We start from the raw sequence: 16,808 nt of genomic DNA, 5'->3' as shown, positions 1-16,808 counted from the left end.
TGTCCCTGTAACTACTGATTGTAAGTCGCTCTGGTAAATGCAGTAAATGTAAATGTAAGAGAAATTACAATTTATTGGAATATATAAATAGATAGATAGATTCTATTAGATTAGATTCTTTATTGATCCCAAACAGAAATTCAGGTACCCTGAAGCTTGTATAGACATCGATAATAAGTGTAGTTGTATGATAAATTGTGTGAAATTGGACATAACGTTGTTTATGTTGTCATCTGCCCTCCTAGAGACTTTCTGCTCCAGTCTAAAAATGTTGTTTATGGGAACATGCTGCACCCCGATATTTTTCTTGGTAGTTAAAAAATAACGTTTAATAGAGATTCTGTCGCAACATGATGATGCTGGATCAGGGATGAGTCCAACGATGAGACTTTTAATGTCTTCGTTGCATCGGTAAAAGAAATCAGGCAAGCTGTGGTTTAATAGATAATAAACTTGACACCGGCTTGCTGATCTACTGAGGTCAGCCCTTTGACCTTTGCACCCCAGTGGCGGTACCTCCTGGCGCAGCACCACCACCTCGACTGTGTCCAGTCGCCTGAGATGCGGCTCCTGCACTGATCTTACAGTGTGTGGAGACTGGTGTGCAGACAGCAGCTGTGTGTGTGTGTGTTACAGTTTTTAGTGCAGCTGCTGTCATGTCTGTGTAAAGTTGTCCCCACAGGAAGGTCCCGCTGAGACAGGAAGTACAGCTGACTACAGTTGTTCAGTATCCTCTGTGTGTGTGTGTGTGTGTGTGTGTGTGTGTGTGTGTGTGTGTGTGTGAGGACTGTACTGTACTTTATTGTACACACACAAGTGCACGCCACTTGTTGCATGGAATGTTGCATGACAGGGGACAATGGGGACAGAGAGAGCGGGAGGGAGGGAGGGAGGGAGGGGGCTCGGACACACAGCGTCTGTTCTTTCATGAAGAACCACAGAATGTCCGCAGTTACGGTGCAGGATGTTTGTTTCCTTTTCATAAAATGTGTGTGTGGGAGAGAGAGAGAGAGAGAGAGAGAGAGAGAGAGAGTGGATGTTTCCATCACATCGCTGGCGAGTCCTGACCTCTGACCTGTGGTGATCTGACGACCCCGTGGTTTTGGGGGCTGGTTTGGGGGGCGGGGCTAATGGGAGAGAAAGAACCATCTGTTGATGTGAAAGCGAGCTTCCTCCCTCTCTCTCTCTTCTTCTCCGGCTGCTGGCGAAGCGGTTTTCCATGTGGAACGTCCGGCAGCTCGGAGGGTCCTGCTGAATGACGAGAGACGAGGGGCGCTGGAGACGGAGAGAGAGAGAGAGAGAGGGGAACAGACGAGGCTCTCTTGCTCTGGGATTCCTATGAGGAGCTCAACATGTCGGCGTCTCTCGGTACAAAAACGTAACTTTTCTCCACTTTAATCTGTTCGTGTGTTGGCTTCTTTCTCTTCATTTGCATGTAAATGTCACCAAAGCAACAGGACGTGCCTGGCAGACAAATGTACGGTTAGATCTCTCTGTCCTTTTATACCTTGTTGCTGACCAAGTCCTCCACTGTTTAGCAGCATTTCTCTCTGCATGTCCCATAATGCAATGCAGCAGAGCATCTCAGCTGATCAGAGATGGATTTGACCTCCGTGTGGGTTGGTTCTGGGTTCAGATCTGTGTGCAGACTGGAGGTTCTCCGTCCAGATGCCACGTGCTGTTCCTGCACCTGAAAATGTGACCAGTAATGTTCTGCAAGTAAAACTCTACAGTTAAGGTTCTGGGACGGCTGTGTCGTGTTGCATTATGGGTTGTAAAAGTGGGTTGTGTTCCTTTGGAGAATGCTGCTGTGTTGAGATGCGTTATGTGACTGTGGTTCTTAATTGGGATTCCGTTGTCAAGAGAACTGAGGAGCCTAGAACCGTCAAATCAGATTCAATTTACCCCCCAACAAGACAAGATTTACTACAGTATCAGAAAAAGTCCAGTGGAAAAGGCACAAATTAGAGGACAGGCCCCTTCCATTCAACCCCCCAGCTAATCATCCAATCACGGTTATTATGCAAATTAGCCGCTATCAAGTTTCTCATCTGATTTTCCCATAATTCCTCAAGTGCGGAGAGCTTCAGCTGTGGCAAGTACAAGCAAAGCTATTTAACGTGGACTCGTCTACTCATCATGACTGGAACTACCAGGAGAAAAGTCATTTATAGTCCCAAATCAAATGTCTCCTTACTCTGAAGATGAGGACATTGAGCATTATTTGACCACTTGAGGCACCTGAAAGAAATTTTCCAGCGGATTAAAGATGCCGGGGGGGTAATAAATGTCAGCTGGCTAGGCCAGAGGTTTGTTATCTGGGCTATGTCTTGGCGAGCAAAGTGGAGTGGTATCTTCTCCACCAGGGCAGCTGCTGTAGCCCTGTGTTGCAAAGTGCCAACTTTGACCTGCCGTTCACGGTCCAGACAGATGTCACGTGAACACACACTCCAGCCATTAATTGGGCACTGGACACTCTTAAGTATTATAAAGTGAAGTGATTGTCACATGTGATACACAGCAGTACAGCACACGGTGCACACAGTGAAATGTGTCCTCTGCATTTAACCATCACCCTGAGTGAGCAGTGGGCAGCCATGACAGGCGCCCGGGGGGCAGCGTGTGGGGACGGAGGATTACGGGGCCGCTTCCTTAACCGCTAGGCCACCACTGCCCCTTATCTTACCAGGAATGACTTTGTCCTTGAGTCGGACCACCAAGCTTTGCAGCGGCTGCACCAGAAGAGAGGCGCCGTGGCTGTGGTGGCCTAGCGGTTAAAGAAGCGGTTTCAAATCCCGAACCGCCATGTGTGTGTATGAGCCCAGTTTGGATGTTCTGTGTGTCTTGTGTTGCTGTTTCACATCTATGTAGGTGGGTGCACACACGTTTATGCCTGACACACGCACATATTCCAGAGCATGCAGTGGTGGGTAAATACACCAGCTTCACGTGTGTGTGTGTGTGTGTGTGTGTGTGTGTGTGGTTCCACCTCCACCTGTTGCTCAGTGGTTCTTTTCTAACCAACCACTTCTGGCTGCTCTTGTTTGGATGTTCTGAGCACAACAGTGGGTGTTGGGATGAGGTGTTGGTGCCCCACACTCACACACACTCAAACTAACACACACTCATGCACACACATTCCATCACTAAATGGAGACTCTGTGTTGGCAGACAAAAGAAGCTCTTTGTGTTTTTGACTTAAAAGATTATCCAGCAAAAGAAATCAGAGACACGCACTCATGCACACACACACACACACACACATCTTCACAGTGAAGATTCATTTGGCCAGTGTTTGGGAATTTATATTAATTTGCATGTTTGCAGACAGAATAAAGATTCCCTTCAGAGTGCTTCAGAGTGCTCCATCACCTTGTGTCTTCAGTTTCTCATTGCATCCCTCTTTCCCTCACACACACGCACGGTCCCCGAGGGAGCGGCCCCCGGTGGGAGTGTGTGTTACTGCAAGAGGGGAGCGTGGGAGCGGCTCGTCTCCACACCTGCTGCTCTGACCCCAAACAAACACACTGTACTTGCATTTACATTCGTGGATTCTTTTTATCTGTGTGTTTGGGAACTGGGGGTGGGGCTTATTATGTCATATTATGAAGAGTGTGTAGTTTGGTGTGTGTGTGTGTGTGTGTGTGGGTGTGTGTAGTTTAGTATGTGTGTGTATCCTTGAGAGACCTCATGTAACATGTATTGATGAGGTATTAATAAATCAAAACGTATTTCTTTTACTAGAAAACACAGTGCCACTCTTCCTGCCAGACTCTCGAGGGTTACTGGACACACACTCCGGTGTGGCACACACTCATCGCGCTACACACTCCTCTTCAGGCGGTGAGGATTCTCTAAGCCCACCCCCCTGCCAGCGAAGGATTGGCTCCCTGCATTTTGTCTGCTCCTCCAGCCCAGGTCCCCGGATCCACAGGTGTGTGAGTGGATGTCTCTCTCTCTCTCTCTCTCTCTCTCTCTATCTTACACGCACACAATGGTGGACATATTCAGGTTGCACTGGGTGTGTAAAATGTCCCCACTGTGCTGTCCAGTCCCTCCCTGCAGGTGTGTGACAGGGTGTGTGTGGACCCCAGTTTGCTGGAGGCCGTGGATGACCTGGCAGCCTTAGGCCTGCAGGGGGCGACGCCCACCTTCCCCCAGAAGAGGGGAGAACGAGAAGATGAGGCGCGTTACAGCAACCGAGGTACACACACACACACACACACACACACACACACACATGCATGTACCCATGTACACACCACAGACACAACGCACACACACGTTTACACCGCGCAGGCAAATGAAGGCTCCTGGGTGGTTGAATGAACTTCCACTAGACATTTCAAAGGAATGTGAAAAACCTTTTAAAACGTACATTAAAAAAAACTGTACATAAAAAGTTGGGTTATGTGTGTGTGTGTTTTTGTGTGTGTTTGGTGTGTGTGCACGCTCTAGATCCACTGGCCAGTAGGCAGGATTCTGTAAAGTTTGTTCAGGATACATCAAAGTTCTGGTACAAACCAGACATCACCAGGGAGCAAGGTAATGGGCAACACACACACACACACAGACACAGAGAGAGAGAGAGACTCCTCCCCCCTGTCACTTCAGTCACTCTTCTCCTTCCCGTGTCACTGCAGCCATCGCTGCGCTGAGGGATCGACTTCCCGGCTCATTCGTTGTCAGGAACAGCCAGTCATTCCGAGGAGCCTACGGGTTGGCTGTGAAGGTGGCCACGCCCCCTCCCTCCATTCTACAGCAGGGTAAGAAAGGTGAGTGGGCGGAGCCAGCAGCTGCGACGCATGCTGACGCTGCCCCCTGCTGGTGGGTTCTGACATTTCCTTCATTTCCCGCAATATTTGACGGTCCCTGGTGGCCTGGTGGTCTACTCTCTGATCTCACCCCCTGGGCGTGGGTTCAGTCCCCGGTCAGGGAGGTCTTCTAAGCTGGTGGTTGGGGGGGGGGGGGGTAAGGAAGGGCTACGGTTCAAATCCCGATCCGCCCCTTGATGAAGGTCCCGTCCCCACACGCTGCTCCCCGGGCGCCTGTCATGGTGCCCACTGTCACCAAGGGTGACGGTTAAACTTACACGATGACAGTAACAATCACTTGATAAACCGTGTGTGTGTGTTCAGTAGGTGACATGTCCAGCGAGCTGGTGAGACACTTCCTGATTGAAAGCACGCAGAAAGGCGTCCGGCTGAAGGGCTGCCCTGACGAGCCTTACTTTGGTACGGACCTCACTTCTGTGTACGTGTGTGTTTGTACGTTTATTTCGTTTGGATAGTTGTTGTGTGTGTGTGTGTGTGTGTGTGTGTGACCGTTTCCTGTCTGTACAGGAAGTCTAACAGCTCTGGTGTGTCAGCATTCTATCACTCCCCTCGCCCTGCCCTGCAAGCTCATCATACCCGACAGAGGTGAGTGACCTTTAACCCCCCCACCGCTGACCTCAGCTCCTCAGAATTGAACCTGTGATGATGTCACTTCCTGGCTGCTTTAGATCCTTTAGATGAGGTGGAGTCTCCGGCACAGACAGCCCCAAACTCTGCTGCAGAGCTGCTCAAGCAGGGGGCAGGTACACACACACAAACACACACAATCTCACACACACGTAGAAGACTTTTTTGTTGATGTGTGTGTGTGTTTCAGCGTGCAACGTTGCCTTTCTCGGCTCTGTGGAACTGGAGTCGTTGACCGGCGTTCAGGCGGTGCAGAAAGCCGCCAGCGTGATTCTGTCGCAGACTCCGCCCCCACCGTCCACCATCGTCCACTTTAAAGTGTCGGCGCAGGGGATCACGCTGACCGACAACCAGAGGAAGTAGGTGTCACACACACACACACACACACACACAGAGGATGCATGTTGTGTTATTCTGCTGCTGAGTAACTTAGATAATACAACGGCCAAGTGCGTGTGTGTTTGGTAGATTGTTCTTCCGGCGTCATTATCCTGTGAACACCGTCATATTCTGCGCTCTGGACCCAGAGGACAGGAGGTAAAATGCACGCCAATAAAAATCAGATATCTTTGCATTTTGTGGTTCGTTACAGTTATTAATATCAAGACTTTGTGTGTGTGTTGCTCTGTCTTTCTCTGTCCAGATGGATGCAGGATGGGAGCTCCAGTGCAAAGTATGTTGATGTTCCTGTGTGTGTGTGTGTGTGTGTGTGTGTGTGCGTTTGTGTATGTCTAAAAATGCAGAGTTACCCCGCCTTATTTTATTCTGACTCCGCCTCTTTAAGGATTTTCGGCTTCGTGGCTCGTAAGTCCAGCTGCAGCTCTGAAAACGTGTGTCACCTGTTCGCCGAACACGACCCCGAGCAGCCGGCCTGCGCCATCGTCAGCTTCGTCTCCAAGGTCATGATCGGTACGCAGAAGAAGTAAATGCGCTCTGCAGTGTGATGTCAGAGTCTGCTGTGTGTAGACGTTCCTAACGTGTCAGAATCATGTGGTGTTAAAAGTTAAAAATGTAAAAATATCACCACTGTACACACACACACACACACACACACACATTTTCAGGTTTATAGAGACTGGATCGTTCCCGCAGCACTTGGATATTTGTATTTTGTTCAGTTACTGTTGTAAATAATGTATAATTTACTGACATTTTATATGAAATAAACCCATTAAACACTTTCCTGCCCGTCCATTACTGACCAGTAGATGGAGCTCTGACTGTGTGACGTGAGTGAGCGGAGTCGCCTATATGCACATGTAATTCTAGTGAGTGTGTGTGTGTGTGTGTGTGTGTGTGTGTGTGTGTGTGAGTGTGTACAGTACCGCCCAGAAGTTTGGACACCTTCTCATTCAACGTGTTTTCTTTATCTTTATGACCATTTACGTTGGTAGATTCTCACTGAAGGCATCAAAACTATGAATGAACACATGTGGAGTTCTGTACTTAACAAAAAGTGGAGACCTGACCTCCACAGTCACCGGACCTGAACCCAATCCAGATGGTTTGGGGTGAGCTGGACTAACAAGTGCTAAACACCTCTGGGAACTCCTTCAAGACTGTTGGAGAAGCATTTCAGGTGACGACCTCTTGAAGCTCATCGAGAGAATGCCAAGAGTGTGTAAAGCAGTAACCAGAGCAAAGAAACTAGAATATAAAACATGTTTTCACTTATTTCACCTTTTTTTGTTAAGTACAGAACTCCACATGTGTTCATTCATAGTTTTGATGCCTTCAGTGAGAATCTATCAACGTAAATGGTCACATTGCACTATGCTGCAGTGTCTCACAATGACAATCACTTCACAAACACACACATTTTGTGAGTAATTTGTAACACCAGTACGTGTGTGAATGTCATAATATTTGTCACAAACACACAAAACATAGAAGTTTTATTATTGCAAATAAAGTCAGTTTAAAAGTGTGTGTGTGAGTGTGTAAGTGTATGTGCTGGAGGCTGGGGAAGTTGTGTGTGTGTGTGTGTGTGTGTGTGTGTGTGTGTGTGTAGATGACCTCACCATGAAGGAAGCTTTCCCACAGTGTCCACACAATACATGCTGTCAAAAGGTGAAGGCAGAGAAAGAAAAGAAATTTAACACAGAGTGAAAAATGAGTGCAGCTCTCCAATGGATAAGTGCTCTTTCACAAACCCTCTGTGTGTGTGTGCATTTCTCTCTCTCTCTGGCTCTCTGTGTGTGTGTGTGCATTTCTCTCTCTCTCTGGCTCTCTCTGTGTGTGTGTGTGTGTGTGTGTGTGCATTTCTCTCTCTCTCTCTCTCTCTCTGTGTGCATCTGTGTGTGTGTGCATATCTCTCTCTCTGTGCATCTTTGTGTGTGCATCTGTGTATGTGTGTGTGCATCTTTCTGTCTTTGTGCATCTCTGTGTGCATCTCTCTCTCTCTGTTTGTGCATCTCTGTGTGTGTGTGCGCGCATCTGTGTGTGTGTGTGTGTGTGTCTCCCCCTTTGTATTTTAGTACATGGTGTGTTAAGTGTGTAACTTTTCTAACTTTTGTTTCTGATGAATCAGCAGCTGCAGTTTTATGACCTCAGACAGACAGACACGCCCCTCCGCTGATGTCACACACGTTCTGTCCATTCATTCCGTCGTCCGTCCTACTCTGGCTGTTCCTGGGTTCCGAGCTTTAGAACCCCGCGGTGTCACTTTACCGCCTCCTCCTCTGTAAATGTCCCACGTGAGGCGTTGGGACGGGTCTGTCTTGTGTCCCTGCGGGTGTGTGAGGTCAGCGGCGTCCACTCCGGTGTCATTAACACACACACACATACACACACATAAACCGAGGCTACGTGCTCTGTGGCACATGCTTTCCTCTGCGCTTTGTCTCTCCCTCGTTCTCTCACACTTCAGTGGAGCTCCAGTTGGGTTCAGGATGTCCAGAGTCCAGACAGTCCCACAAATCCCAACGTCACAGCCACATTTCTGTCTGAGGGGACTCGTCCGAGTCGTCCTAAAGTTCTCATGTGTTTTGGTTGTGTTCCCTGACAGTCTGGTTGGTGTTCTGTGCTCTGTTCTGATTGGCCATCAAGTCGATCAGAGGTGGAGAATGGGGGTAGTAGCCTGGTGAGTAACACACAAAGTCCCAGGTTCAAATCCCACCTACTACCATCGTGTCCCTGAGCAAGACACTTAACCCTGAGTGTCCCCAGTCCCTGTCCCTGTAACTACTGATTGTAAGGCGCTCTGGATAAGGGTGTCTGGTAAATACCATAAATGGAAGAAGAAGGTGGAGGAGGTTGGAGGACACAGCCTGGTATCTGCTGAGGTTCGACTGTGAGCAGGTCCACTAAATGTTGAATTATTGTACCAGCAGCTTGAAATGATCGAATTTTGAGGAAAAATTGACCTACAGAACGTTTGTAAAAACCTCCTCTGGGCACAACGGCGCCTCTACTGGTGTGGAGTGAGGATGTGTCCCTGCGCCGAACATCATGTACACGTTACAACAGCGGCAGGAAGCTGCATCGCTGCAGGTTCTAACCAGCCATTCATTTCTGTACGTCTGATGGAGATGTTGTAACTCCGCCCGCGCTGTGACCTCTCATCACCACTTACTTTCTACGCCCGGTGTTACATCATGTGTTGGTTGGGGGCAGTGGTGGCCTAGCGGTTAAGGAAGCGGCCCCGTAACCAGAAGGTTGCCGGTTCGAATCCCGACCCGCCAAGGTGCCACTGACCCAAGTCCCCACACACTGCTCCCCGGGCACCTGTCATGGTGCCCACTGCTCACTCAGGGTGATGGTTAAATGCAGAGGGCAAATTTCACTGTGTGCATCGTGTGCTGTGCTGCTGTGTATCACATGTGACAATCACTTCACTTTGTTGTTGTTGTAAACGCACGAATAGCTTTGCCGTAAAAAGAATCCCACATTATGGGATTTTTGGTATTATTGATTGTACATTTTTCTCAGGGTAAAATTACGGCACGGATCTGGTATCTAGTGTGCATCTGGCAACACTGGGTCCACTTCTAGAGCTGAAGTAAGAAACAGGAAATTCCTCCTCCATGAACTCAGAGAATAAAGTTTCAGCTGAGCTGGAACCGGATTATTCCGGAATTCCCTTCAGCCCACATCTCCGCTCAGCAGCAGCTTCGGTGCGTGGTCCAGACTGTCGGAAGGTTGCGGGTTCGGATCCCGAGCCGCCAAGGTGCCACCGAGGTCCCCCGTGGCCACGGTTCCGTCCCCACACGCTGCTCCCCGGGCGCCTGTCATGGCTGCTGAGGACACGCTTCACTGTGCTTCACTTCACTTTAAAGAATAGAAAAGAGCAGACGGTTAAAACAATTTTACGTTTCGAAGGGCGAGAACTGTTTCATTTTCCAACTACCAGTAATTCTCAGTGTCACCATGATGGGTCCCTCCATTTACCGCCACCGTAGACGGCGCGTCTCTGCCCTTGCGTGGGACCGGCCGGTGGTTCCGTCTCTCTGCAGTAGCAGTGATGGTGTAAGAGTGTCTGTAATCTCCGTCTCACACTTTGCGTGTGTGTATTTTTGGTTATGTGTGAATTTGCACGTGGTTTCTTTCATCTGCGTATTTAGTTTGGTTGGTTGGTGCTCGGTCATCAATGTGAGAGTGTGTGTGTGTGTGTGTGTGTGTGTGTGTGTGAGAGTGAGAGAGAGAGAACGGCTTAATTAAAGCTCTCTCTCTCTTAGTTCTGCAGTCTCTCTAACTCTCTCTCTCCCCCCCCCACACACACACACACACACAGACCCTAACACCCATCTTCTGTAATACAGAATTTGAATCTCCTCCGATGGCACTTCCTTTAAACACTAAACAATAAACCTACACAGTTAGACACGGATGCAAATGTCACCGGCTCACGGTGTCCCCTTAACGTGTCCCTCCCCCTTTCTATTCTTCTGTGGAAATGAAATGTGGGTGAGTAAGGATGACAGGTGATTGTGTGTGTGTGTGTGTGTGTGTGTGCGTGCATGTTTAACCCTTTTCTCGGTCTTCGGGGCGGAGCTTTCATCCACACAGACTTGATTGACGTTGCATCAGCTCCTCACACTCGGCTCTGATTGGCCGACACAATCTCCTGATTCTTCTGGATGTGTGAATGCCACCATATGTTCTCTCTCTCTCACACACACTCACACACACACACACACACACACACACACACACACACACACAGTTTGCACGAGAAACCTGATTAGTGTCCTCACACGCACTCCTTTGCTGAAAGTCAGGCTTTGTTGGTAAAATGCTGCGGTTTTTTAGCGGTTAATAAAAGTGCAGGTTGTACGGAGGTTTCAGGGAAACTGCGCGATTGGAAGCCGCCCTTCCTGGAATACGACTCAAATCACACACACACACACACACACACACACACACACACATACACACACACACACACACACTCGCACTGCTCTTTCCCAGATTCCCAGCAGTGCTTCGTGGAACTCAAGATGGTTCCCATGAAAGCACGCACACAAACACACGTATTTTTACGTGGGCCGCGTGTATGGACAGCGTAACACGTGTGTAACACCCACAACAACAACACTCCTTTCGCAATTCCTTCTCGTAGCCTTCCCGAACGGAATTTCCCATCATGCACGGTGCCGCGTGTCCATGCAGGGTGTAAATTCGTCACGGTTGGCGGTACCAGGGTGGCTGCTGCTGCTGCTGGTGTGTGTGTGTGTGTGTGTGTGTGGACTCCAGGTCTGATGGAGGCACGACGGCGTGGTTCAGAATGGTTTTATGGTCCAGCGGACGCTGCTGTAGGTACCTGCAGACTGCAAATCACAGCGCGAGGCCCGTTTCCATTTCAGGTTTAGTCCTGGTCTCTACGTCTTTATTAGTCCACGTCCATCACGTCCAGACTCATTTTATTCCGTGCAAGTTTCAGTCTAGTTTATATCAACAAGAACTGATTTTAGTCTCATTTTTGTCAACTAATGACATTTTAGTCTAATTTTAGTCACTGAAAATTGTTTTAGTCTATTTTTACTGAGCAGAACAGACAAAAACAACATTTTCTTTTAGTCAAATCCATTTTATAATTAAAACAAGATGATCTTATTATTATTATATTATCCATATCCATTCCAGACACATGTTCTCCATGTTCATCGCTTCGTCCTCTTCTCCCAGCCATCCGCTCGCCCACCACGTGTCCCCAAATGTAATTAACGGCGTGACGTGTACTGCGGAAGTGACGGGAGAAACAGGAAACGGAAACCTCGATATAATAACGCAAATATACGAGATGGAATAACGTCTCGACTAGTTTTTAATCTTGTAAACCTCACGCGGTGACCAGCATTCACGTTTTGGAGTGTGGACTGTGTGTGTTGGAAGACCCCCCCTCACCCCTCAAAATGAAGAGAAAAATGAGCAAAGTCAGAAACTTTCGTATTGAAATCTGATAAACTCTTTTAATTAAATACATTAACTAGAATATACATTTATGTATAAAATAGTCTGTATATGCAGTGAGTAAACAGTCGCTTTGGAATAACACACGATGGCACGAAGACGTTACAGACGCCACACGGGTCCTCGCCCTCACACGACATCCGCACAAACGGCTACACGACGTTCCCGGCGCGTTGCGTGGGCGCCCGGTGGTGTGAGGTAGGTATGAACATTCAGATCAGATACGCATGCGGCCTGCGGGACCGACCCCCGACCCCCCGACCCGTCATCAGAAGACCAACTCAGTGCATTCGAGAAATAAATAAAAGGACGACAATAAAGAGAAAATAATTACAGCCTTACATTATAAAAATAAAAAAGGACATAAATATGAGCCTCAGTAGAAAGAAATCAATAGGAATAGAGAGATGAATAAATAAATGACAATAGTGCATGAAAAAAAAATAAAAAATTCGTCCCCACGAAGAAAAACAGACGTTTCTGGGGTTCTTTCTCTCTTTTTCGGTGGAGGTGGACACCCCTTCTTCCCAGTATCTGTACCTGAATAAACCCGCAGTCAATAAATAAGGCCATCAGGCAAGGCGAGGACGTCAGTGGTTGGGGTCCTGGGGACAGTCTCCGTCAGCTGACACGTCTCCTAGTCCAGGAACCCTCTTCCCATTCCAGGACGTGACACACCAGCACGTCCCCCTCTGGCCGTCCAGGTAGGACTCGCACTGCGGGGTGAGGAAAGTGCAGGTTATATCTCTCTCTCTCTCTCTCTCTCTCTGTGTGCCACCTGTGCCAGCCTGCTGCCTACCTGCTTGGTCTTGTACAGTCCGTGCTTGTCGCAGTTGGGCAGGTAGAACCTGTTGAGCTTACTCTCCGTCCCCTGCTGCGACCTGGAGATCTTCTCCACCGCCCGCTGCAGCTCCACGTGACACGGGCCCTGCGCGGGAGGAATTGGCACCGTCAGTACGACGGTGCCGGCGTTCGGGGACGCCTCGAACCCGCTCCAACCCACTCGAACCCACCTGCTCCAGCAGCTTCCTCCGGATGGAGTTCACTTTGGCCTTCATGCTCTCCTGCGCCTCCGCAGCCACGACGTTGCTGCCGGCGCGGCTCTCGGTGGCGTCTGGAACGAACAGACACACGTTTACATTTACAGTATTTACCAGACGGCCTGATCCAACCAGTAGTTACAGGGACAGTCCCCCCTGGAGACACTCAGGGTTAAGTGTCTTGCTCAGGGACACGATGGTAGTAAGTGGGGTTCGAACCTGGGTCTCCTGGTTCACAGGCGAGTGTCTAACCCACTAGGCTACTACCACTCTGTAGTTACAGGGACAGTCCCCCCCCCCCCGGGGACACTCTGGGTTAAGTGTCCTGCTCAGGGACACGATGGTAGGAAGTGGGGTTCGAACCTGGGTCTTCCTCACTAGGCTACTAACCCCCCAGTAGTTACAGGGACGGCCCCCCCCCCCGGGGACACTCTGGGTTAAGTGTCCTGCTCAGGGACACGATGGTAGTAAGTGGGGTTTGAACCTGGGTCTTCTGGTCCATAGGCGAGTGTCTAACCCACTAGGCTACTACCACCCAGTAGTTACAGGGACGGCCCCCCCCCCCGGGGACACTCTGGGCTAAGTGTCCTGCTCAGGGACACGATGGTAGGAAGTGGGGTTCTGTGTCTCACCCACCAGGCCACCACCCTGACCTTCGAGCTGACCTCTGACCCCGCGACCGACCAAGAAAAGCGGCGCTCACCTGTCGGGCTCGGCGGCGCGCTCGGCGGCGCGCACACCCCGCGGCCGCGGCCGAGCGCGTGCAGCGGGCGCGCCTCGCCCGGTCTCGCGACGCACCGGAAGCCGGAGCCGCAGGGCGCGGTGTAGAAGCCGCACGCGCCGCCCGCGCGCACCGCGCACGCCGCGCAGCACCCGCAGCCGGGCTCGCGCAGCGCCTCGGGACACGCGGGGTCCACCGGCGGGCACGCGGCCAGCCGCTCGGCGGAGCACGCGGCGCAGCGGACCGGTTCCGGCGGCGGTTCGGGCGGCAGCGGGGACGCGGCGGCGGGTCGGGCGAGGAGCAGCAGCGGCGGCAGCAGCAGCAGCAGCGACAGGAGGGACATCGGCCGGGACATGTCCGCAGGAGGAGGAGGGGACTGTCCCTCCGCCACGCGCGCCCGGTATTTATGCGCTCGCGCCCCGAGACGCCCGACGCGCGTGGGCGACATCACGTTTTCCCCCTGCCCCCCCCCCGGATGGGGGAAGGTGTGGGGACCCGGGGGCCGCTGATTGGCCGGCGAGGGTCCGGCCGTCCCGAGACGTGCGTGACGACGTCAACGTTCCGTCCGAGGAGCGCGCGTCAAGTGTCCGTCCGGAGCGAACAAAGCGGCTCATTACCGTCACCCCGCGCCCCCTTTTTGGCCCGTTGCGGTCCCCCGTTTCTCTCGGCGGGTGTGTGTGTGTGTGTGTGTGTGTGTGGCGTTGAAGTTCTCTTCTGTTCTGCACGTTTCACCACCGACGCAACCGGCGTCCGCGTTGCATCATCGTGGAGGCTCTCTGTCACGTGACGTCAGACGCGCACATGTATGTGAGGTGACAAGTGTGTGTGTGTGTGTGTGTGTGTGTGTGTGCGCGATTTTGGGGCGCACAAGGTGGGAATAATCCAGCAAGTTGGGCTGTAAGGGTGGAGATGTGAGTTAGTGGGGTGATGCCTGGAAATCGGGGTACATAGTTGTGCTCTGAGATGAGTTGCTAGAAAGATCCATCTTTGACCTGTGTGTGTGTGTCTGTATGTGTGTTTGTGTGTGTTTGGGTGGGGGGGCAGCTGTTCCGGTCATTTTAACGCCCTGGGGTCACCTTCTTAATACACTAGTGAACTCAGAGGTGAAGTGAAAGTGAGACACAGCAGTGCAGCACACGGTGAAACGTGTCCTCTGTATTTAACCGTCACCCTTGGTGACAGTGGGAGCTGTGTGTGGGGACGGTACCTTCATCAAGGGGACCTCAGTGGCACCTTCTGATTACCGCCAGGCCACCACTGCCCCTAGTGACAGAGGTGTGTGTGTCTGTGTGTGTGCAGCATGGTGGCCATCATCACGCCACTCGTCAGCGGAGCGACGTCCCCAGCTCAGCCCAGTCCCGGAGGAACAGGAACCAGGTTGGCGGTGAACTTCCAAAAAGCGCAAATTGCCGCCATTGGAGGCATCTTGTTACTCGTATCTGAAAGGAACAGTAGGTGGCGTTTTTGTAGGATGGTAGTGGCCTAGTGAACCAGAAGAGCCAGGTTCAAATCCCACTTACTACCATCGTGTCCCTGAGCAGGACACTTAATCCTGAGTGTCTCCAGGGGGACACTGTCCCTGTAACTACTGACTGTAAGGTGCTCTGGATAAGGACGCCTGGTAAATTAGATTAGATTCAACTTTATTGTCATTACACATGTACGAAATGCAGTTTAGGTCCAAGCAGAAGTGCAATAAGCAGCAAGTGCAGGATGAAGGTCAGATAAGTTCTGTATACACATAAAGTGAGATGTGCAGGAGATGGAAAATAAGTATGAACATATTTATAAAAAAGTCGATGATTATGTGCAAAAATGGGAAGTACAGTGATTATCAGGAGCGTATGGGGGGTGGACAGAGGAGTTCAGCAAGGAGACAGCTCTGGGGGGAAAAAAGCTGTTCCTAAGTCTGCTGGTCCTTGTCCGTGGTAGCCTGAAGCGTAGAGAGAAGACAGTCCGTGAGCCGGGTGGGAGGAGACCTTCAGAATACTGCGAGCTCGACGCAGACAGGGCTTCCTCTGGATGTCCTCGATGGATGGAAGTGGAGTCCCTGTTTTCACCACCCGCTGCATCACGCTCAGCAGCAGTGCAGCTTCCATACCAGGATGCTCTCTATTGTGGAGCGGTAGAAGTTGACCAGGATGGTAGTGGGTAGCTGGTTCTTCTTTAATGTTCTCAAGAAGAAGAGGCGCTGGTGAGCCTTCTTAACCAGGCTGGAGGTGTTAATGCTCCAGGACAGGTCCTCTGAGATGTGGGTCCCCAGGAACTTGAAGGATGAAACAGGTTCCACAGCCATCCCATTTGAAGTCCACAATGAGCTCCTTGGTCTTGGTGGTGTTTAGGAGCAGATTATTGTCTGTGCACCAAGTGGCCAGATGCTGGACCTCCTCCCTGTAGGCAGTCTCATCATTATTGTGGATGAGACCTATCACCGTGGTGTCGAGCCATACACAGGTTGGCAGTCGTGGGTGAAGATGGAGTAGAGGAAGGGGCTCAGCACACAGCCCTGTGGAACACCAGTGCTGAGCGTGACGGTAGAGGAGCAGATGTGGCCTGACCTTACATGCTGGAAATGGAAATGTTTTTGCTGTACAGAACTGTCCTCAGTATCTGGATCTACATTGTCAGGTGGTAAGAGAAGATCAGATCCTTTATTAAATGTGCATTGTGCAAATAAAAAATGAAATAAACAGCATATAGAATGACTGTTAAATATAAAAAGTTCGCTTGGAAGGTGCTTGAAGTGCTAACTGGACAATTTGGCCTCAAGTCAACGTTAACGAAGGGGTTGTTCTTGGTCGGTGGTGTTCCAGCAGAACACTGGCCTTCTCCCCATGATGCATCTTGGTGTTGTGTCTCCCTCCACATGACAACTTCTCCCTGTTGCTGGTGCACCGGTTCTTGTTCCTGGGTCAACTCTTGGTAGGAACCTTCCACAAGAGTTGCCGTATTTCTTCATCCAGCCACCACCGTCTGGTCTATGTCAATGTTTCTAGGCTCATCAGCCTGTCCCATAGTAGACACTCGCCTATGAAACAAAGAGCACAAAGTCCCAAACCCCACGTGCTACGATGGTGTCCCTGAGCAGGACACTTAACCCTGAGTGTGTCCGGGGGGACTGTCCCTGTAACTACTGGGTGCTAGTAGCCTAGTGGGTAACACACTCATCTATGA

At 50.6% G+C, this 16,808-nt stretch overlaps 2 protein-coding genes across 6 annotated transcripts; one reads left to right on the top strand and one right to left on the bottom strand.

Moving 5' to 3' along the window:
• The first annotated feature begins 1,153 nt into the window (after window positions 1–1,153).
• On the top strand, window positions 1,154–6,643 carry tns3.2 (tensin 3, tandem duplicate 2). 5 transcript variants are annotated; one of them, XM_028962534.1, is made up of 12 exons: window positions 1,154–1,368; window positions 3,745–3,934; window positions 4,053–4,204; window positions 4,459–4,545; window positions 4,644–4,766; window positions 5,142–5,234; window positions 5,343–5,420; window positions 5,504–5,578; window positions 5,653–5,821; window positions 5,931–5,999; window positions 6,106–6,135; window positions 6,247–6,643. In XM_028962534.1, exons 1-12 carry the CDS (start codon window positions 1,353–1,355, stop codon window positions 6,386–6,388), a joined length of 1,224 nt encoding a protein of 407 aa, XP_028818367.1. In that variant the 5' UTR covers window positions 1,154–1,352; the 3' UTR covers window positions 6,389–6,643. The 5 variants fall into 5 exon arrangements, with proteins under 5 accessions (XP_028818367.1, XP_028818366.1, XP_028818365.1 ...); XM_028962533.1 differs by having other exon boundaries at window positions 5,139–5,234; XM_028962532.1 differs by having other exon boundaries at window positions 4,644–4,775.
• A 5,207-nt stretch (window positions 6,644–11,850) lies between these two features.
• igfbp1a (insulin-like growth factor binding protein 1a) lies at window positions 11,851–14,847 on the bottom strand. Its single transcript, XM_028961851.1, has 4 exons — window positions 13,617–14,847; window positions 12,887–12,987; window positions 12,673–12,801; window positions 11,851–12,589 (listed from the first exon to the last, which is right to left on the bottom strand). Exons 1-4 carry the CDS (start codon window positions 14,080–14,082, stop codon window positions 12,464–12,466), a joined length of 822 nt encoding a protein of 273 aa, XP_028817684.1. The 5' UTR covers window positions 14,083–14,847; the 3' UTR covers window positions 11,851–12,463.
• Window positions 14,848–16,808: the final 1,961 nt, after the last annotated feature.

This window comes from Denticeps clupeoides, chromosome 19 (assembly GCF_900700375.1).
Source record: "Denticeps clupeoides chromosome 19, fDenClu1.1, whole genome shotgun sequence".
NCBI classification, from domain to species: Eukaryota; Metazoa; Chordata; class Actinopteri; order Clupeiformes; family Denticipitidae; genus Denticeps; species Denticeps clupeoides.
This window is presented reverse-complemented; position numbering and strand designations above follow the sequence as displayed.

What these genes read in the sequence shown, in the direction of transcription:
- tns3.2 (XM_028962531.1), top strand. An exon ending in CCAGGTCCCCGGATCCACAG is followed by an intron (nt 3,935 to 4,052) that starts GTGTGTGAGTGG and finishes TGTGCTGTCCAG; the next exon opens with TCCCTCCCTGCAGGTGTGTG. An exon ending in CCCTGACGAGCCTTACTTTG is followed by an intron (nt 5,235 to 5,342) that starts GTACGGACCTCA and finishes CTGTCTGTACAG; the next exon opens with GAAGTCTAACAGCTCTGGTG.
- igfbp1a (XM_028961851.1), bottom strand. Translation starts at nt 14,082, where the DNA reads ATGTCGCCCACGCGCGTCGGGCGTCTCGGGGCGCGAGCGCATAAATAC. An exon ending in CGCGCCGCCGAGCCCGACAG is followed by an intron (nt 12,988 to 13,616) that starts GTGAGCGCCGCT and finishes TGTTCGTTCCAG; the next exon opens with ACGCCACCGAGAGCCGCGCC. An exon ending in GACTGTACAAGACCAAGCAG is followed by an intron (nt 12,590 to 12,672) that starts GTAGGCAGCAGG and finishes CTCACCCCGCAG; the next exon opens with TGCGAGTCCTACCTGGACGG.